Source organism: Amphiura filiformis, chromosome 11 (assembly GCF_039555335.1).
Source record: "Amphiura filiformis chromosome 11, Afil_fr2py, whole genome shotgun sequence".
Classification (NCBI taxonomy): Eukaryota; Metazoa; Echinodermata; class Ophiuroidea; order Amphilepidida; family Amphiuridae; genus Amphiura; species Amphiura filiformis.
This window is the reverse complement of record NC_092638.1, coordinates 48,463,102-48,486,283: the sequence shown is the minus strand read 5'-3', so window position 1 is coordinate 48,486,283 and position 23,182 is coordinate 48,463,102. Positions and strand designations below refer to the sequence as shown.

The 23,182-nt window shown below is 38.3% G+C and overlaps 1 protein-coding gene across 1 annotated transcript; it reads right to left on the bottom strand.

Moving 5' to 3' along the window:
* Positions 1-229: 229 nt before the first annotated feature.
* LOC140163736 (peroxisomal acyl-coenzyme A oxidase 3-like) lies at positions 230-22,821 on the bottom strand. The gene is given in 16 exon segments (XM_072187052.1): positions 230-355; positions 992-1,146; positions 2,965-3,043; positions 3,045-3,101; positions 3,301-3,455; positions 3,787-3,897; positions 5,340-5,462; positions 6,248-6,368; positions 9,492-9,614; positions 11,955-12,137; positions 13,282-13,378; positions 16,526-16,758; positions 19,365-19,454; positions 20,170-20,244; positions 22,003-22,233; positions 22,618-22,821. Coding segments are annotated over 16 exon segments (2,163 nt in total).
* Between the last annotated feature and the right edge of the window lie 361 nt (positions 22,822-23,182).

Sequence of the window (23,182 nt, the reverse complement as noted above, 5' to 3'; positions counted from 1 at the left end):
CAAACAGTCTGATTATTGCATTGAAAACGTGAAAAGGCACCAGTAGTGCAAACAGTCTGATTATTGGCAAGCATTTATACAGGAGCATAATGACCAGCTTGGACATCCCAAAGGGGCAAAAACATGGTAGTAGAGAAAGCTGCCCTAGAGGTGACACAAAAGGGCTGATTTTACATAACATGTTTGCCCCCACGGCTGGTTATTCGCATACTGTTTTTAATTCTGGTATCTACAACTTGGCTTCAGGAATGTCTCGAGACCCCATTTTAGGTTTGTCCATGAATTCCATCCACCAAGATGGCCGCTCCAGGCTGCCGGGATTCTGGAGGAAGGCACCATACAAACGCTGGTATACCTAGACATGTGAACAATATAATGAGAAAGTAGTTTCCAGTTAGTAGAGGAATTGAATCAACCATGTGGTTACTTATCCACCCAATTGGGTGATTTGATTCTATTACAACAGTTTTTTACACTGTTTTGGGCTACTTGAGAACCACCCAAACCTGCCTTGACATGATCGATGCTCCCTCTAAATACCACGTCAGTCTGAAAAATGTGGCTACCTTTGATCTGCAAAATTGGTGTTGCTTAAATTGGGTCAAGAAAATGGTGGCCACCATGGATATAAGATCCATCAATATTTTGTCTGCACTCAAAATTTATGAAAGAGTATGCTAATTACTCCTGTCCTATGAAGAAGTATGCTAACTACTCCTGTCATACAGCCTCTAATTCTTCTGAGAATAGTGCATCACATACACAGCAAAACACGGCTTGTGGATGGCAATCACTGAAATGTGTATCTCAAATCTTCTGAAATTACAAATCATTTCATGATTCTTTAATCTTTTTTTGTTGTTGTTCTTCTGGTACACACCTGAATTATGTCTTAATTCACATTACATCATGATTCTAGACCCTTGCAAATAGTTTGTGATCATCTGCTCTGAAGCCAAATGAAACAAATAAAATTATAAAATGTCATTACCTTTCCATCTGAGCTACCAATGGGTGAGTTCAGGATACCATCAGGAGGAGCAAAGACATCTATCAAAGAGACCGCTTGGTCTTTGAGTTGTCCACATAATGTTATGATGGCACTATGTAAAAGACGAGCTGACTCACTACCGCTGAAATAACCACCTGCGATAATCAAAATGAAAGGGGCGAAATGGATTTACCAAATTTCCAGGAAATCCCACACCATTTGTGCCGGGTCATGGGTTATAGAAGACCCCTACCAATTAGTGCTAACAAAATACCACAGTATTTTTTATTAAATCAGCCAGTTTATTCTCATTAATTACATATACAAAGACAAATAAAGATACATGAATAAAATAAATATAGCAACAATAAAATACATATAAAGTAATACAAACTGGCAGTGTAAAATCTAGGACACGGAGATACCCGACCAGCGAGTCTCCGGCAAGATAAAATATTTAAGAAAAAACAATTGTTAAAAGACATTATAGTTTAAACAGTGGTGGATCAATGGTTCGGATTTGGAACAATATATACTAAAAGATGTGCACAGGACGATTTTCATAAGACTATTCCGAACGTTCTTAAAAGTTTGAGATGTACCAGAGAGATGTATAAGTGACTTAAGAGTAGATGTATTTTCAGGAGATAGGTTACCTCTACTACCAATGTCAAAAGCATGAATATTGACTTTGAGCCTTTTTTCGGTAATATCATTAACAAGACTTGCATATTTGTCGAGTTTCCTCTGATGGGCATCAACAATGTTTGTTTCGAAGGGTATGGTTAACTCAATAATACAGATCTTGCTGAGATGAGGCCAATGAATGACAAGATCAGGGCGCTGGGAGGTAGGAAGAACATCAGGTGGAACTGTTGTGACTGTTTCTCCTTTTTTACCTCCGAGATCAGCATAAACATGATAGTCATTAGTATTGTCAGAATTCTTAAAAAGAGACACCAAATAGTTCAAAACCGAATCATGGCGCCATGTGTACCTTCCTTGATCAAGTTTTACATTATTAGCTGATCTTAGGTGCCATCTCCCCAAGTTGGTCAATGTAGGGAGGAGTCTGTGGCTGCGTTGAGCGCAAATTGTAAGACACCACGTGGAAGCGCATACATTATATGTTTCCAAGTAAAACAATTCTATTCTAAGTGAATGAGCTGGAGAAACCAGCCTTGAACCAGCAATTCTTTAACTTACATTTATGTTACATTTTCTATGCACACTTTATATCGTGCTAGCAAGCCTCCCCAAAGGTAAGTTTATAGGGAAGGCCAACAGCATGGTAAAGTGGTTAAGGTCACGGATTCTGGTGCAAGAGGTCCATGGTTTGATTCACGGTATAGCAATTACCCCTCTCTTCATTAATTAATTTGTGGGTCAGGTGCAGATGTAGTGGATGACAAAGATCTCACAGCCAGTTCCCATCAGTGTAATCCATCATCGTTTGTTGATAAAAGCATAGCATTATGGAATCAGAGGAACGACCCTGGAATGGATTTCGGACTTTCTCACGAATAGAACCCAACAAGTAGTGGTTGATGGCCTGTTCAGCACTAAAGCTGTAATGACTTCTTGTGTGCCCCAAGGCAGCGTACTGGGCCGTTATTGTATGTCAGATTTATAAATGACAACCTGCATCAAGAACTCCTCGGTTCGACTCTTTGCAGATGACTGCATTCTGTATAAAGAATTACATCACACGAGGACAGTCTGAAACTGCAAGTAGACTGGGGCAATCTGCAGGAGTGGGAGCAACAGTTGATGATGACATTCCATCCATCAAATTGTCAAGTCATCCATATCCAAGAAACCCTCTTCAGAGCTCATACTCATACTCCATTCATAGCCACATACTTGAGGAAGTTGATTCTGCCAGGTATCTGGGCGTCCAAATTGACACATCTCCCCAAATAATAACACATTCTCTATATTGCGCCCACATAAAAAAAAAACCTGTTCATTACCTTGGTATAGTGTGGAAGTGTGTTTCTCAAGACTCCACAGGCCATAGAGGGCGCACATCTGAGTCAGTACTGTTGCTAGCTACGGACGAAATGTCCTGGTTCTGACAGAAATTGTACAACTCCTGGAGAGCTGTATGCTACAAACCAAATAAACATGATTTACACAAAATGACATACCGGGTTACAAAATAAGAATTGTTCCACAAAACCAAGAATTAGCCTATCTGCTATATATTTAGAGAATAAAGGTATTATTAGGTGTTTAAGAATAATATTTATTAATACAGCATTTTGCTTGGGAAGGCAGAAACAGTTTCACAAATTTTAAAAACTCACCTCAATATACGCTAGTGATAGCGATCTACAGAAATAGACCTGACTATCGTTCTTTGCTGTGAATGGGTCTTTGCCATTCCCCAGCTGTGACTGAACCTTGTGAGCACTCTCTTGAAGAAGATACACTACCAACCACTTGTAGGCATCAAGGGATACTGGGTACAAAAAATTGAAATAATAAAGAAGTAAAGAGACAGAATAATACCCCTTTGCTCAGATTGACGTAATGAGCGATGAAGGATTATGGGCGCTTCACTAAATTCGAACTAATAGATGAATAAAGAAAATATTATAGTTTTATTACAATCTGAGGTGTGAGAGGCTTCAAATAAAAAAAACGAAAATTACTAAAATAGCTGAAAACAGCGTAAAATCAGTGTAAAACGCCAAATATGGGCTGCACAAAAGAAAACGCGTAAATTTTGGCAATAAAAATTGCTGAAATCAGCTAAAAAGCAAAACTATCACACCCCTGAATAATCTCACCTTTAGGGTTGAGCATATCTTGTTCCGTCCTGGCGCTAAACCTGTGCTTGATAATATTGAACATATCATCCAAGAAATCTATGGATCCCATCGGAGAGGATAAGGTCTGATCTATAGGAATAAATAAAAACAATCAATCACACATCTAGATATATATTGGACATATAAATTAAGAAATAAGCAACAAAACAAATAATCAACTAAACCTTTTAGAACCCATTATTTAATGCTATAAACCTTTTCAGGAGGACTTTTACGAAAATCACAAAACCATTCAAACATAATTCAACCTTTTGGTGATATGAATGCATATTCGACCATGCACATTCAATACACTGCATCAAGAGCAATGCAGTATTATTATTGCTGTGAACAATCATATCACGCCACACAAGCGCTGTCAAAAATTGCTGAAAGGTCTATTGACATTTTTTTAAATTGAAACCAAAAAATATTTGAAGAAAAAAATGATTAAGAAAATTAATGTTGAAAGACATGCTTTTGTTTGAAAGCTACATGGACACACAACCCTACTTGTAAAACGTGTACATCGGGGGCATCTGTGTGTAGCATCTGTCTGGGACTATCCAACCACAACTATGCTATGTTGAGGTGCAGGTGTTGATATGTGTGTATCCCCCGTCATATAGTATGGAATCAGATCATACTGCAGTTACTGTCCAATTTCCTATACACAATACACAGAGCTCTCACAATTGACGCGTGACCTCTACAAGTAGTGTATGTTAGAAGTATAGGCAATTGCCTAGTTAACGTCACTGTGTGAAAAATAACCGGCCAATATTTAAAGTATTCTCTGAAATTCTATATAGCCCCATTAGCATAGTAAGAAAATCAGGCACAGCGTCATCATCCCTATATCTTCGTGTCAAAAATTGCCGTGATAGTACGGCGAATCCTCTCGTTTTTCAATAGCTACGCATGGCGATTTTGTTCGAGATAGGCCGAGCGACTCAGGCTAAGCATAGTACGACTATCATGTGAGATACCACCAAGTTCTATTCTACAAATTATTACGATTTGCGCATGCTCTAGTATCCCATATGGTGTTGCTATTACAAGGAAATTCGATTTGTTTTGAGGTAAACCCCAGATTTTGTTTTTAATACACTAACTTGAAATTAAATACACTAATTAGCGACCATTGCTGTTGGCTCTGGATACATTTTTACTGCATTTTTGGCGTAACGATTTTTAAATCGTAAGTTAAAATTGTGATATATTACAATTATATAAAGGAACACAAATAACCCATTCACCTAAAATCCAGGTGCTTGTATTGAATATTCGATCACACGTGTATTTCACAATGCATATGTAAACGTTCTTTATCTTTATCAACAATAGAATATTGATTTCACCAACGGAGTATGGAACTGTATGAAAAAAAAATTATAATACAGGGTGTTGACACTGTGTCAGGGATATCCCCGTTGGCAGTTTATCTGGATGGAATGGAAATGTATCCCCGTTTTACAAACGCACCCCCACATAAACACACCCCACAAACACACACCGACCCCCACCCTTACCATCTCTTTTGCCCTGTGTTATTCCTAACAGATAGTTACTTGTCTGTTGCAACAGGACATTGTTGTCACCTTCAACAGTGCAGCAGGGATCATTGTCATCTCGGAGCTTACCAATCCCATTCACTGAAATGACAATAGTCAAATAGTCATCCATCATATGAATAATTATAAAAAACTAGATCGATTACCGAATAGGGTGCAACTCTACTAGTCTTATAAGAAGACTTCCATACCCTAAACCTAACCCTAAACTCCGTAAACGAGGACTGGACTCAAGTCTAGCACCCTATTCGGCAAGTATATCTTATTTGCTATATTTTTTATGTGTCCCTAATTATTTTCCACCTCGGTTACGCAAGGATTTTTGAATCAGCCCCTTGATGGTGCACATTTTATATATCCCTGATTGTTTTCCACCTCAATTATGCAATGATTTTGGTATCATTCCCTTATCGACAGTCACAGTGCATATTTGTTATATTTTTTGTATGTATATTTTTATGTGTCCATGGCCTCATACATACAGAATTGATTTTTTTACAGAAATCACTTTTGAGAGTCAAACAGCTAGCAGTCCCATTTCCTCCATCATTCATCATTGCATTGTTTGTGTTGGTTTGATTTATGAATAGAGGTAAGGAAAGTTTAATTCTATGTGTGCGATCTCATTTTTTTCTTTAAAGTAAATCCTTAGTTAAAATATACAGTAAATCAGTGTGTTGTACTCTGGTTCTTTGTAAATCTTTCTCGTCTTCTATTAGCCAAAACCGTCTCCGCCATCGCCGTTCGGTCCGCCGTCCATTGTGACCCTACGCTCAGGAAGCCTGTATTACCAAATTACTCTCAACTTGAGATGAGACAGACTATACCCCTATTGATGTGACTCTTGATCCAGATCTATTACCAACCTGCAAGATAGCCATGTCCACCACAAGCTTCTCTGCATTCTTGTATACCATCCCTAGCTGTCCATCCTGCTAATGGTTTGCTAGCGCTGGACATTGCATGTAGTTCTCGACCCAAAGAAGCCTACACCACATGAAGAAAATCATTATACACCATCAACTTTGAATTATCATAGTATAACCTTGCTTATACAGCTTATAGAGTAAGTATTCAACTTTATAGTGTTAGAGCTTGGTTTTACGATAATTGGTACTCTACCAAACGAGCTGCGCTTTATTCCGTGAGTATACGCCGTTCTCAAAATAATCACAAGTTACATGACAGGAGCGGCGTACATGATGCAGTCATGTCTACAGTAGAATTCACCACGACCTTTGCAGGACTTGAACCCCATTAAAAGCTATTAAACCAAGATAACACTCATTGAAAACAGCTCAAATGATTAAATCAGATCTTCTCTGGTTAAATCCACACAACACATGTTTCTGATTTACCTGTGCAATGAGCAATGAGCTGGTATTATAGTTTCAGTTGGGTGAACGATTATAAAGCGAACGCTAGGTTACAATTCTGTGTGGGCTTTTGTTTACGAAATGAGACAATGGTCTGCTTATTGTTAACCAGCGTTCTTGAAAATGAGAAGCATAGTGGTTTGCAGACTTAATACGGTTTGGAAATAATTTCTTCATATATTTTGGTGTTATCTGTCGTTTACATAACACAAAAGTGCGAATATTTCCAAACACCTCAATTAGCTAAAAATTTAGGACATGTTACAAAACTATATTTTCTAGAATTTCAGAGAATACTTTAAATATTGGCCGGTCATTTTTCACACAGTGACATTAACTAGGCAATTGCCTATACTTCTAACGTACACTACTTGTGGAGGTCACGCGTCAATTGTGAGAGCTCAGTGTATTGTGTATAGGAAAACGGACTGTAACTGCAGTATGAAAGGATTCTATAGTTGCACTGGCGTTACTCCCCATTCCAGAAAATACAGTACTCATTTTGTAGGGTTAAAAAGATCCAGTATTGATACTCACACAGAAATATTTCAATTCCTCAGGAATCTTGTTCATTATGGTACTAGATGTTCTTAGAACCGGCAATACGTCTGTCTGGTTTTGATGACGTTACCAAACTTTCATGTTGCCGAGTATTTATGACCTGGTCATACATTTTGTTCAGTCTATAAGCCCCCTCGTCCTTGTTCATGGTGTCTTTCCCCTGCTCCTGATCCAGAATAAGAGTAATAAATAACAAACTTGAGCACTTATATCGCCAAACTCTCAGCTAAATAAGGTTTTAAACTCCCGTGGTTTCTCTGACGACATCAAAACAAACATCACTGAACATCTCACGAGATCCAGTGAAAAGACATTCCAAGATGTCCGCGCCCGTAAACAAGGCAAGTTCGATCAATTGGTGGAAAAACAAGAAAGATCTCAGCTTAACAAGCCAAAGTTTCCGTCTAGCAGTGATGAATAATCTTAGCGGAACCACATCAAACGGTGGGTAGTTAATTTGTCCAAATACAAGGTTAATAATGCGCAAGAAAAGGTTCTTAGTCGTGGCCTCAATTATTCCGGACAGACTACAGTATAGATCGTTCCATAACAAGCGAGTATATACTAGTAACATGTGAAAGAGCCTGCCGGACGTTGTAAAGCGGAGTTGCGGCACAGATCGGAGGTTGTAGGTGCCATAAAATCAACCAAACCCCTCGAAGTCAAATATTCCTAAAGATGAAACACTTGAGAACGAGAAATCAGTTAAGATCTTAGGTGCAAACAATGGCCGCACCACTGTTATCATGGATAACAATGAGTATGAGGCAAAATTATCTGACATGTTAAATGATACCAACACTTATGTCATACTAGACAACGACCCTACACCAAAGTACAAAAAGTAATTGGTGAACATGCTCGGTAGACTTGACAAAGAAGGCAAAATAAGACCCAAGACCCGCATTTATGGAAATCCTAAAATACATAAGAAGGACACGCCTCTCCGTCCCATAGTAGACTATACATGTTCCATTGGTTACAATGTATCGCGTTCATTGGTAGACATCTTTTAAATCTTATTGTTGGCACAACCAGCCACCATGTGCTCAACTACAAACAGTTGACTGAGGTGAAATTACGATCAAAGAGGACGAGGGCCTCATTTCGCACGACGTGGTACCGCTGTTTACCAATACGCCCAATCGAACTCACGTTGGACATCATTCGTCGTAAACTAGAACAAGACCCCCATCCCAAACAAAGGACACTGCTCACCAGTGACGACCTCATGGAGTTGGTTAATTTCATCTTAACAACAACTTATTTCATGTCAAACGGAGTTATCTACAAACAAAAGAAAGGTATGGCTATGGGTAGCCCACTCAGTTCGATAGCAGTTAACCTATTCATGGAATGGCTTGAGGAGGAAGCGATCACCATAACCCCTCAATTGCAGGGCCGGATTTACCTTTTTGGGGCCCTGGGCCAGGCCAAAACTTGGAGGCCCAAACGCACAGTGGGCCATGGGGAAGGCATTTGTACTCAAGTGGCCAATTTTGTACCCTTTTTTGGCCTAAAACATGGTGTTTTTCATCCCATATGTGGCAAGACTCTGGGAGAGGGTTTTTAGAGTTTTTAAGAAACATGGCTTTCCAGCATGAAACCACAGGCCGAAGTCATCTACGATATTCCGTGCCAGAACTGCCCTAAAACGTACATCGGTGAAACAGGCATCTTGTTTGAGAGTAGACTAACAGAACACAAATCAGAAAGTGAAAAAAAATAAGCACAAAGAGCTTAACTAGGTCACAAAGAAAAGCGTCTGCCTCATAAATCAACAAATCAGCTATTGAAGAATACGTTGGACACCAAAAATTACGTGATTGAGAGGCTCAAGATATAGATCATGCATCCGACAAAACCACACGCCGGCTAAAGGTAGCTATCTGGATCAGGAGCAGGGGAAAGACACCATGAACAAGGACGAGGGGGTTTATAGACTGGACACAATTTATAACCAACATGAAAGTTTAGTGACGTCATCAAAACCAGACAGAAGTATTGCCGGTTCAAAAAACATCTAGAAACATGAATCTGTTTTAAGAGGTAAAAAATATTATCAATTTCGTGGTTTTTTTTTTTTTTGGGGGGTTCTGTGAAGACCGCAGAAGCAAAAGTAAACAAAAAATATCAAGAAATATAATCATGACTTGTTCATTCAAGGTCTTACCTGTCTGTCGTTCTTGTCTCCCATCATCCATGCAATCTGTGATTCAAAATAACTCTTGTATATGTATGTTGATAGATTGTGTAGAGCGTAAGCAGCAGCCAGGTACGGTATCAATCGCCATTGCTGACGATGAATAAAAAAAAAAAAGAGAAAATGCTTACAAAACACATTAAGATAATTTGCAATGTGTATGCAAAATGGTTATTTTTCATTCCTCATTTTATTTATCTTAATAATCACTCAATCTGAGCTACATACAACTGCAACAGTTGAGACCAAAATGTGTGAGGATTAGCCTAGGCCGATTCAATTCTTTTTTTTAAAGGAATTTCTTTTTTTTTTTGATTGCATGGTTAGATGTGATGAAACCAAAGAAATCATATGTAACAGCTAGAAATGGCCGAAGACTGCTCCGGCTGAAATATGAATATTAATTAAGCAAATAATGAATGGCAAGAATTGTTGTACCACATCGAAGTCCATAGTGCAGTTATTCTGTACAGCAAACATGATTCGACCTTTGCAGTACGTAAACCTGGTTAGCAGGAAATTACTCCAGCAAAATCAATCGATAAAGTCTAGCCCATTCTCCACATTGAAAGGTGGACTGTACTTATGCCCAAATATGGCACTTGCCAATCAATAATCACCAACTTGAAATCACCTGGCTCGCTCCCCTGACCAAAGTTATGGACATATATGGGAGTTGTTTTTGCTGTTATTTGTCACTTACATATCACGAATATTTGTAGATGCCCCACCTACTAAGTTTTTAGCCTACATGTAATATATATATTATTCTTGATTGTCATCAAGTACAGAAAATATCCGTCAAGTGGTTTAGCTTCAATGTCCTTCGGAAGAGAGCGGTCCACAAGTGAGTGATAGTCACTGAAAGTTGCATTCGATTTACACAGGGAATTTTGCAGACCATGCGTGCCCTTCCTTACTAAATCCCCAAAGTGCGAATATTTCCAAACATCTAAATTAGCTAAAAATTTAGGACATATTTTCTAGAATTACAGAGAGTACAAAACACATTGGCCGGTTATCTAGTCATTAACAGTGACGTTAACTAGGCAATGCCCTATACTTATAACATACTGTTTGTAGAGGTCACGCGTCAATGGTGAGAGCACTGTGTATTGTGTATAGGAAAATGAATAGTAACTGCAGTATGTCACCTTTCAATGTGCGAACTGTAGTTAGGATAATAAAAACGACTAGTAAGCAAGTCTACTAAATGACCTCCAAAGGTCAAGTCGTCTGAGAAAATAAAAATGGCGACAAGAAATTTTACCCTTTTTGTCGAAATTACAGCTTATTTAGTCATTGTCAACATAAATATTTTCCTAAATATTGGAATAACACCAAAGCTATATGGTACGTCACAATATAACAGTAATGGAAAGAAAAGCAAACTAATTCCGTTTTCCAAAATTGAAAATCTTTTAAAATCCCGATTGTATATTATTTATTGGAAGATAAATAATCTAATATTAAATGGTCCTCAGGATCGTGGGGACAATGCTGAGTCTATTCATTGCTTTGTTATGTTTTCCTGATGTCTCGAGACATTGATATCGCGTATTAATAATTAATTAGGTAAAGCCAAATTTGGTATTTGATACCTCCAAATTAGGTGGTATTAAAGTTAATTAGAAACTCAACAAATCAGAATACGATCCTGGTATCCAAAATTATGTCAAGTAGTTCGTCGGTCACAACACATAGTGGCGTACGTGAAGGACAAAATACGTTTCCGATCAAAGTTTTTGAAGGAAATGCAACTAATAACGGATTCGATACTCCTCCACTGTTATCTCTCAGTGGCCCGATTCCATTTGAAATTTAAGTTTAAGGTTCAAACTATTAAACTGTATCTTTGATAGTTAACTAGGAATAACTATATCCATATCAAAACGATGCACTTGTCGGCTGCTACATGTGTCTCATTTCACATAATAGCTAAGAATAAATACCAGACTCATCTCCGAAGTGGAGGTCACTTCAAATCATCCCAAGTCACATGGTTTAGGAATACAGAAAATATTTCTTATGCAATTTGACTTGGGGATGATTTGAAGTGACTTACACTTGATATGAGTCTGGTATTTATTCCTAGCTATTTTGTGAAATGAGACACATGTAGCAGCCGACAAGTGCATCGTTTTGATATGGATGTACACTTATAGGATAATAGCTAGCTCTAAACCTATACGACACTATGTGAAACGGACAATTTTGAAAATCAATCTACGCCACTATGTGTTGCGACCGACGAGTTGAAGGAGGTTACGTGAACATCAACAGCAGCTCGCTTCTCTAGTTGTTATTAGAAGCTCTTTGGATGCAACCAAATACAGAAACAAGAATGAATGTGAGGTTCAAAAGCAGAACACAAGATTTAATTAATGAGGTCGGTTTCCTGAAAATATCAAACGACCAGCAATTACCACCTACCTGCATTTGATACTCTATTACTGGTAACTCTTCCTTTGGGGTTGGTCCAAACTGTCTCCTGACACAAGAATACCTGATTGCAATAGTTAGTGCTGACTTCAAGTTACTTGTAACATTGCTAGTAATACCAACACGACCACCAGACAGAGCACCAAGGGAGGCTCCAAATCGCTTGTTGGGATCCTGAAAATTAGGAAATTATATGGTACATGATGAAGAAAGTTAAACAGTTACGCAAAGCTTATTTTTGCTCACCTGAGAGCTTTCGGAATGTATCACTATTCCTTGTTCACTCGGTTGATGGACTGGTGAATACGATGCTTGCTACTGGTCAGAAACCGTCCGACCGCTGACGCAGTAGGGAGTTGTAGGCTCCAGAAAGTCTATGGCGGCCCTGGTCCCGGTTCAGGTCACGTTTATTAGTCCTGATGTGTATGGACTCCTTCACGCCCCTCCGGAACCAGTCCGTTTCTTTATCGAGGATTTTTGCCCCGTTCCAATCAACAGTGTGACCTGCTTTCTGATGGTCTCCCACAGGCGAGGTGGTAGTGCTGGGTCTGCGGTGTTCAGCGATTCGGGTGTTCAACTGACGGGCTGTTTCACCGACATATGGTACATGGTTAAAAGCTGTGTGGATTGTGTACACTTGATCGATTATCAATGTCACTTACAGCTGAAATAATTGCAAGTTTATCAATTTCTGAAAGTTTAATAGATATGCATTTAACAAACAAGAAGTAGAAAGATTAAAACATTCAACTGCACTGCACTCACCAGGTTATTATTTCCCAGATGATTTCAGAACCAGAACATAATGTTTTGCTGAAATCAGTGAGACCAACTGGTAATAGAAACACTGATCTCAGCATCTCACACACCATTACCACTGGGAAAATATCTGGGAAAAATAATCTGGTGAGTAAAATTGAATGTTTTAATCCTTTTACTTCTTGAATAGATGTGTATTCATAATTAGGGGTGGTGTAGCAGTATGGGTTTTGATCCATGACTGGTAGGTTGTGGGTTCAAACCACAGCCGTGCCATTGTGTTGTATAATTAAACCAGGAAATTAACTTCTATTGTGTCTATCCATCCAAACTCTAACTATATTTTTGCATGAGTCTAATACAATAAAAATTAAAGGGCGACGAACCTGTGGTCACAGGTCGGAGTGCCCATCTTATCTCTCTTTCCACGCGATTGGTCCAGACTCATCCATGTAAATGGGGGGAGGGGGGCAATATAATATGGGGAGTTAATGCAATGCCAATGCTGATTTAAAACAAACAGATAACACCACTACACAAACAATACATCCCCTCATACCTTATAAGGAGTAACATATTGCCCATCTGGAGTGACATCACCAGTTCTATTGAGTAGAGCTTCCCTTGGAATACGATGCTGATTAAAGGACACAAATCTGTGAATAAAGAAAAATTACAATATTCTGTTTACTGCCCAAGGTACTTAAAAGCATCACTTGAAAACCAAATATGGAAGTGAGAGTCTAACTGACCAGATGCAGTCTGCATGTATTGGGTGGCTCAGGCACAGCGTCACCACCAGGTCAATAATTACATTTTGTACAGACGGAATCACGTAAACGCACCATCACTTGCTTGATAAACGCACGATCAAGCGCTAGATTACAAATAAATTACAAATCACCTCTAGAGATGTCTTTCCTATTCCATTTAAAAGAGTCATAATCCTGTTGACTAGAATAGTTGAAGCGTGCACTCTATCATTGTGTCTATAGAATTAACAGCTGCAGACCACACAAAGTTTAATTCATACAATATATACAAGAATTTATGATTTGAAAAGACAAAAAACATATTGTTAGACTTGCAGTTGAATATATGTGTTGAAAGAATATGAAAATCTCTTGTCTGTGCCCTGAACTTCCAGTCTGAGCCTTGAAAACAAAAACTGACAAACAATCGAATTTTCTTGAGTTAGAAACGTTAAAGAGGATAATGAGCATGCGCAATGGTAAAAATTTGTAATTTCAGATGATTATGGCAACACGGCCGTGTGCTTAGCCTGGGTCGCTCGGCCTATCTCGAACAAAATCGCCATACATGGCTGTTAAAGAACTAGTGGATTCGCCTAGCCTGAGTCCCTCGGCCCCGATCTCGAAACAATCAACATGGCGGAATAAAATGGCCGTTTCTCGATTCGGGGCCTGAGAACGAACCGTGCAAAAAAGTGGGGCGATTAATTCTTTTGTATTGTATTGTTTTCACGACGAAAACACGTCGGGCGTGCGCAGTAGGTTAATCAATGACGTAGAAACTAGCTCAAACTCATCAGCAGTATTATCGTTGACGCCTGCGCAATACTTGTTGTACGGCCAGTTAGGGCTTGTAAAAGAGATGATACGTGATTAATTATTCATGAAATTAATTTTTTTTGTGAAATCAGAGCAGAGAGATGCCATCAGCTTGTCTGTGTGAAAGTGCATAGAAAAAACAACAAAATATGTTTAATTTCAAACCTGATTGTCAATGCTGAAACTTTGGCTGGAGAAGTTGAAGGTGACGTTGCTGGTTATCTTTTAGACCGTTTATCTGAAGTCATGGGTTATTTTAGAGCAAAATAGGAGGCATTTTTGTGCCATGTAAACGGCGATCGGCATTTTCTAGTTTGCAATTCATGAATTGTATGTACACTGTCAACAAGCAGCCTGATAAATTCACCTATACGGATTGTACACACACCGTAATTTGTATGTTATTCATTGATCAGTGTAGCCTAGGCACCGGCTAAGCATGTAAGTAGGCCTACTACAGAAAGCTACTAAGTCATGCACGGTCTCAAGACGGACAAAGAAATTCATTGTCGTGATGGTCATGAATGATCATGAATTGAAGGAATGCACGCGCAGCTTGGGCAAATTTGTGTCATCAGCCTTCTATTCTATTTTGGGGTAAAAATTATAACCCCCTCTAGTATTTTTGGTCTAAAAATTCTATGATCCCCAGTATATTCATGACCCACCCCCTTTCGAAGAAAATGACAGCCCCCTAATATAAACAAACACACTGGTCATAGAAACAAAATACACGTGAATCAAGTTGAACAATTAATAAAATAAACAGTAAAAAAAGTGAAATATTGTACAATCAATATATTTTTTTTTTCAATTTCCCACGTGCGTATTAAATGATGAAAAAAAAAAGGAAAAACAATGCATATTTTGCAAGTCAAAGAGCTAAAGCATGAGGAGACGAGTGACAACTCAAAAATGCATGGAAAACGGCCTGGAAAATGATGTGTGAAATTAGAATGAATAAATATTCAGGCAGTACAAATTTGTTTATTTATTTATAATTTCATGTCAAATGTCATGATTATAGTAAACAATGCAAATATTTCATTCATAATAAATTATAACATCCTTAAAAGGAGATGCTGTGACCACGTGATAAGAACTAATTAATTATTCATGAGCTAATAAATGCTCCAATTTTCGAACGCAATCGTTACCAGTCCTCACCTGCAAGCACAACCCGATGACCGTGCGTAAGCAGTTGAAGGACTGGTGGATCAAAACTATGGATTCGCCCTACTATCACGGTAATTTTTGACGCGAAGATATAGAGTTGATGACGCTGTGCCTGGGAAAAAGCCTAATTGTAAGACTATATCCATGTGCGCGCCAAGTACAATTTACACATATGATACTGTCTGCATTTTTGTGATCTTTAGGCCCAGCCAATTAATTTGACATGCTTTTAGTGAATTTGGAGCATGTTTAATATTTGCCCCTGTATGTTTTTTTTTTTTTTTTTTTTTTTTGGGGGGTCTTTTTAGGCCCCTGGGTTCAAATACAGCTTGGCAGACAAAAGTTTTGAATTCATGATACCCGAATAAACCAAAATAATTGGGTTGCCAGCTTTAAAGCGAATTTGCAGTTTGATACTTGAATAATCGCATATTTCCAAAATAGAAACAGTCTATGTAAAAATTAAAGATAAATCAAGGTGATTTCCATTGAATTCTAACTGGTAAAAGAAATAGAAAGGTTTCTTTTTTTTAAAATCACAAAGAACATCAAAAGTATGCCAATGTAAATGATTATTAATTTAACCAAACCAACATTAATTGTCCATAATTAATGAAATTTAAAAAAAAATCTGGGTCGATCCTTCATGTAATTATTTCGTGTAATCTAATCCTAACTCTAATCCTAACCCTAAGCCTAAGCCTAATCATAATCATAACCCTAATCCTAACCCTAATCCTAATCCTAACTCTAAACTAACCCTAACCTTAACCCTAACCCTAACCCTAATTTCATGTAAAATTACATGAAGGAATAACCTAAATCTGTGATTTTTGTGAGAAAAATTACGTGATTTAAAACGTGAATTAAATCAATGTTTTTTCATATCAAGCAATCCTGAAGTTCATGTGTAAGTGAAGGATATTATACATTTTACTATAAGTCAAGGATATTATACATTTTACTATGGTTTCCCTCAGTGTACGGAAGAGAGGCAGTGCAAAGAGGAAAACAAAACTGCCCTAAAGCGTCCATAGATTTTGATTCATAACATACCCATTGTCTAGTCCATTTGCTCCCAGTTTCTTCCCCATATCACCAACAAGCACTCCCGGTAGTGCCTGTAGGGTGTTCGTATCCCGCACGGGCACCACAAAAGAGTGCAATCCATGTCGGGTTCCATCCTGCGTAACGAGTTGTGCGTATACTATTGCGTGAGTGGCGGATTTGCCTAACATACCAACCCAGCACTTGGTAGCCTCAAAGTCAGGAGTGTGTAAGATGAATTCCTGTAGATAATGCAGGAAATAGTACTGTAAACCAAATGAAGATGGAAGGGCTGGAGGGACATACTCAGAAGATCAACATAAACTGAAGAAATGTTATTTACTCAAAGAGTCATTCATGTATGACTACCAGGGGCCCGTTTTACAAAGATTCAAGATCAATCTTAGAATTGGGACACATCTACAATGTATATTAATGCAATGCACGCCTAATCCATGATGCAGTCATGTCTACAGTAGAATTCATTTCGACCTTTGCAGGACTTAAACCCCATTAAAAGCTATTAAACCAAGATAACACTCATTGAAGCAGCTCAACTGATTAAATCAGATCTTCTCTGGTTGTGCACAAGTGTCTGTTTTACATGTGCGACATCGCAATAAAGCTGGTATTATAGCTTCAGTTGGGTAACCGATTATAAAGGAAACGAAAGGAAACAATGGTATGTGTACCTTTATTCACGAAATGAGACAATGGCCTGCTTTTTGTTAACCAGCATTCTTCAAAATGAGCAACATAATGATTGTTGACTTAACACGGTTTGGAAATAATTTCTTCATATTTTTGGTGTTATCTGTCGTTTACATATCCTTCCTAAAACACAAAAGTGCGACCCTCTCCAAACATCTAAATTAGCTAAAAATTTAGGACATGTTACAAAACTATATTTTCTAGAACCTATTTAGAATAGTTTAAATGTAGCTTGTACCGTTTTTTGTGGCATCCTTCAGAACGGAGCGGTCCGTTACCAATATAGCTCAATATTTTCGGTCAAATCTCCATTCAATTAACACGGGGAGTTGGCTAGCTATGAGCTAGCTATGCTTTGCCCTCACTCATATTCTATCCTAGCTGTAATTTTAGGTCATGTTAGAGAAATATATTTGCTAGAAGTTTGGAGAATAGTTAAAATATTGGCCGGTTATTTTTCACACAGTGATGTTAACTAGGCAATGCCCATATACCTATAACATACACTGTTTGTAGAGGTCACGCGTCAATGGTGAGAGCACTGTGTATTGTGTATAGGAAAACGGACAGTAACTGCAGTATGCAACGAATTGCTTCAAGAAATGGCATTGCTCCCATCCTCTATATTGCTTTCCTACCGGACATACAGTCTGTCGGAACTCTAATCCACAGGTTGGAATTCTAATCCTGAACTAGAGATAGATGCCGTTGGTGGCGTCTGGCCAGATGAAGGGGGCTATACCCGGCTACCTGTACATGTATAGACCCGTGACGTCACGCAGACGTCACGTGTCTATTAGATCTGTCGATTAAATGCACTTTTTTGGCCCAGATCTATGCTGTTTCGTATATTTATAAGCGTTTGCAACCCTTTTGAAACCATTCTAAGGCATTCCATGCGCTACAATGTCAAGATCGTGGCTACATCATAGATATCTCGGGCATCTCAGAGCATTACCTGGTTTTTCCATATGAAAGTAATTAAAGGGGGGTAACCCTATCAGTTTAGGATATGCATTGTCTTCAAACTTATATACAATTTCAAATATTGTCCCCTTTATGCATCTATGTGAGAAAACGAGAACATTTTCAGCGTAAAAGTGAATAATTAGCACAATTAGCAAGCCAATACGTGGTACGCATGAATTGCATTGTGGTCCGGCATCCAGAAACAATACTCCCGTCGCCATACCACTACGCTCATCATTCTTGTGACAAAATATCTCATTCTTTTTTTTTTAATTTGACCCTGATACATTTCCTTTTCATTTTGTATATTATCATCACGTACATTTTACACTTATCTTTTATTTTAGGATTTGTTTTAATGAAAAAAATGGTGTTTTTTAAAATAATATTTCTAATTAATTAATTAATTAATTTTATAGTGGGGGACATTTTTTCTCATATTTTTTTTCATATTCCTCGTATCATACTTAACAAGATAAGGTCTTGTTTTGTATTTATTTCATCCCTTATGTATTTCTTTATTTTTGTTTTAAGCGTTTATCATTATAGCGCCCTCATTATTTCGGACCTATTTCCATTCGTGCGAATTAGCATGGGAGTAAAACGGCTCTTATTCACGGAATTATTTTTTCCTACCCAGAATGTCGAAGGTAGCTACCAGTATAGCCTGTTTGTTTCTTGATTTCTCCGAAAATACATCAAATTGGATCGTCAAATTTCAGGATGGTAATGAGAAAAATATAATCTATTAAATGATACCAAAAACTCATCAACAATGAGAAAAATCGGGGGGGATGATGCTGTCGATCGGGTCACGGACCTTTAAGGTGTTCCATCAAAGCTTTCGTCGTGTGGTGCCACCTAGCGGTGGTTCCGGGAACGTTGCGTCCAGTAATAAGCAGGATCTGATTTCGCAACTCCGCAAATTGTGGTGGCTGCTGCCAAACATTGTATGGGTGCAAATGTGTATTGTACAGTGTTGTTTGATTCTTTCGTTTGCCAGAGCATGCAGCTTTGCATGTCGCAATACATTGTCCCAGATGATCATGCTGGTCAATATCCATTTTTTTTTAATAAACTGGAAGGCATAATTCATGTACGTCAGAACTCCATGATGTGAACAGGGGCGTGGGGGTGTGTGTGTGTGGAGCGGGTGCATTAATGTTACCTCAGTAGATGGGTCATATGTAGCAGTGGTTCTCATTGCTCTTGTATTAGTTCCATGAGATAATTCAGTCAGGGCGAAGCAGCCACAGATCTGAAAGGAAAAAATATATTAAAATGGATAGGGCTATATGTTACACAGATTAAATGCATGATCTGATGACGCATTGTGCAGGTCACACGGTTGGTTGTTTGTACTGACTATAGACGAATCCAACGAGCCAAGTCATGGTCAGGATTTGGTCGGCCATCTTTGGGTCCCCGCAACACCAAAAAGCCGCTTAAAAATCGATGTTAGATTCTTTTGTGTTGTAAACAGTCATCATTCTTTTGTCTACGTGTAACACGGGTGATAGAATGCAGTTTAAAATACCCTCCAATGCCGCATTATTTCACATTTTAGGTGAGGTTGAGCCGACGGGGACCCAACTTTGGCAGCCATTGAGGTATAGGAATGCGTGAAATTGGATTTGTCTATAGCCCGACCATAGTAAGTTGGGCGCTAACAATGCTAATTAGCATCGTTGGGGAAAGATGGTACGACTATTATGATCTGATCATGGTCGCTTGCGGTCACACGCTACCCGTACCATGGTCCGACCATCTTCACTTGGTAAAAACATGCACATAGGTCGTCTAGGTCGTTTGTTTGATAAAAGAAATTACAGACATATGCTCATATTCATAACTTTAAGGGTTGCAAGCAATATAGGGTTGAGATTGCATCTTGCGTCTACTTCTTCATTTCAAAATAATTACCCAAGGCATATTGGAAATTACATTTCTTTAACTCGACATGTAGGACCTACCTGCAATGTCTCACACTGCACGGCAAAGTGATCGTGTCTCTCAGATCCACTGGCTCGTACTGTATTGCCAAACATCTGTCAACGAGAAAGTATAATGTACATGTCTTTCGTTTTCATAGTTACTTCTGGAGCAGTGTGGTTTTTGTTAAGGCGTTAGGGGGTTGAACCCCCACAAGTTGGTTTGCTAACTTACCCCCTCCCCCCAAAAAAACATATCAAACCCATTAAAAACCAACCCCCACAAGAAAATTGCAACCCCCTAACACCCCACATAGTGTGAAGTAGAAAGTTTGCCAGGTAAACACAACTTTATTCTGGGGAAAAATAATGCAAAATTTAAAATTGGCCTAGTAAAAGCACAATTGTACTTCAATTTTTGGCTAAAAATAGTATACAATTGAAAAAAATGCTTGCACCTTGCGCGCAATTATCAGAGTAACACAGGACCAAAATGATGCCCACCAGGAATTGTTTTGTCTGTGCTCCCTCAGACACGTAGCCTATACGCCACTGAACATGTACAATACTTGAACCCCTAAAAGAATTTTTACAAAAACCAAGCTGCTCTGGAGTTACTTTAAGGTGGGTGATCTGAATTAAATTTAGGGCTCAACCGATTATGGCATTTAACTACCGATCTGATATCTGAAATCGATGTTGTAATATCGGCCGATTTCCGATTCTATCCGATATCGGTAATTTTTTTGTTTTATTATCTATTTATTTTTAAGTTTTTGGCGACTTTAGAGAACCACTTCTTATCCTTATGTAAACCATTAACTAATGTTTACCTCTTCATGTATCACATATTGTAGATGCATTGGTTTTCCATGCTAGGGGCTAAAGTCCTAGTTACATCATGACACTATAAGGAAACATTAAATGCAGAAAAAAGTATTTGAATACCTGAGTGGAAGAAGGGCCCAACTCCAATTTTTTACAAAAATGAGTTAGACCCAGCATTTTATTGCCAGCAGACTGATCTTCCTTGTGTGTGAAAGATGAGCCAAAATCCACTTAATCATGGTTTTCATAAATAAATAGTCTTTCACGTACACTTAATCATGGTTTTCATGGAAGAAAGGCCCAACTCCATGGAGTTGGGCCCTTCTTCCACAAATATAGGGTTAAAGAGGAATTTTGTTCATCCATGAAATCTGCTTTTCACTACAATAAATTTTCTTGCTAACATATTACATGAGTTCTACTTGTGCAATTAATGGTGATTACGTAATTTCTGTAGCTATTTATAACACAGAACTGGCACTTGCAGTATATTAGTGGAAGAAGGGCCCAACTCCAACTCGTATTAAGACCTGTACCGCTGCCATGGAAATATCAAATATAATTTCGAATGTATGTACTATTGTATGTTCATGTATTAAAGGTCCCCTGAAGATGAAAACGTTCTGTCTATAAAACTTTTCCAAATATTAAGTTTTTTCTTAATATCTCAAAAACAGTTTTGATGAAGTTGGGCACTTCTTCCACTCAGGTATTCATTTGAAATTAAAAGAGATTATGCCCAAAGAGTACCGACTCCGTGGTTGCGGCAAAATAGTGTATCCGGATTATTTTCCAATACACACGGTAAATTCTGATTTGATTCGATTACGAGCTAAGTGGTGCTATGCACGTAAACTAAGTAGTAACGCTCATGTAAATTTGATATAATTGGGTTTTTGCTAATAGTAATAAATGCCAGAGGTACATCATTACGGTCTCCATCCCTGACATACCAATATGGCGGACACACCAGGTTTATGCACAGAGCGATCCCAAGTCGGTTCTCTTTGGGTCTTATCTCTTTGGTGAAATTGGACATGCCCTTACAGAGATATTCAGGTTCAGCTTGAGAGCCACTGAGCAATCATACATTCCCACAGCATCATTAAACCACTGAAGGATAAATGGACTCCCTGCCAAGAGATTGAAATTAAAGACATCATATTCCATCAAGCGTTTTACACGTCTCGCTGTCAGTTCCTTCTCTTGAGCTAATGTCAGCGACTCTTGACTACGATGGAAAACTGGATCTTGTGTAAGTATAGACCATACTTTTCCCTACAATATGAAAATGAATGACAAAACACAGCATGGTTTAGATGAATGAGTTTAGGAATAGAGGTTAGACATAGGGAGCTGTGACTCAACTATATTTGTATGGATTGGAGGGACAAATAGTGTACCTTTTAATTGCAATATGTGCCTGACAAATTTTGAACGATTTCAAGTGCAAGTTTGTTTGTTTATGATCTTAATGAGTTGTGTAGATATGCGAAAACCTTTGTAACGCTAATAGACCTCATGAATGCTTTGTATGCAAATTTGCACATTATCATTAAACTTAACATAATATATTCAAACATCACCATTGATCACGTCAACAACAACATAATTATAAATTATAATAAGTAGGCCTAAATATTACATGATTTAAGATCATACTTTGTAAATCAAACCCTCTTCTCCTTCCATAAGAAATCTCATTTCTTTCCAATCAAAGCTGGCCCTATTTCTGTACAGATCCAGGGGCCCTTTCGGCATGTCAGGAATCAGCTCATCGAGTCTTCTATCCCGTCGTCTGTGGGATGTCTGAGACATGATTGCAGGTGACGCAGCTGCTGTTTTAACAGGCTTCACACTCTCCATTCTGCAACCTTGTTACTGAAAAACCGATGGTACAAGTTTGAAGTCGAAATTTGTACAGCTTCACGTCGATTGCTGATACGCCGGCTGACCTTTGACCAGAAATGCACACGACTGCTCAATCGAAGGGCAAAGCTCACTTTAAATTTACACACAAGCGGTAAACGTCCAAAAAATTTCCAGTCGTCGTAATTTTAGGTTGTCATTATTTGTTGACAGAAATGACACATCAAAAAGCTGTTGTCTTCTTTTATATTTAAATACAAAAATACATTCATACATTTTGTTTTTACTAAAATGTAAATCAGGACCAGGTGTTACGTTATTAATGGGAATAAGAAGCAAGAGCTAATGACTTTCAAAT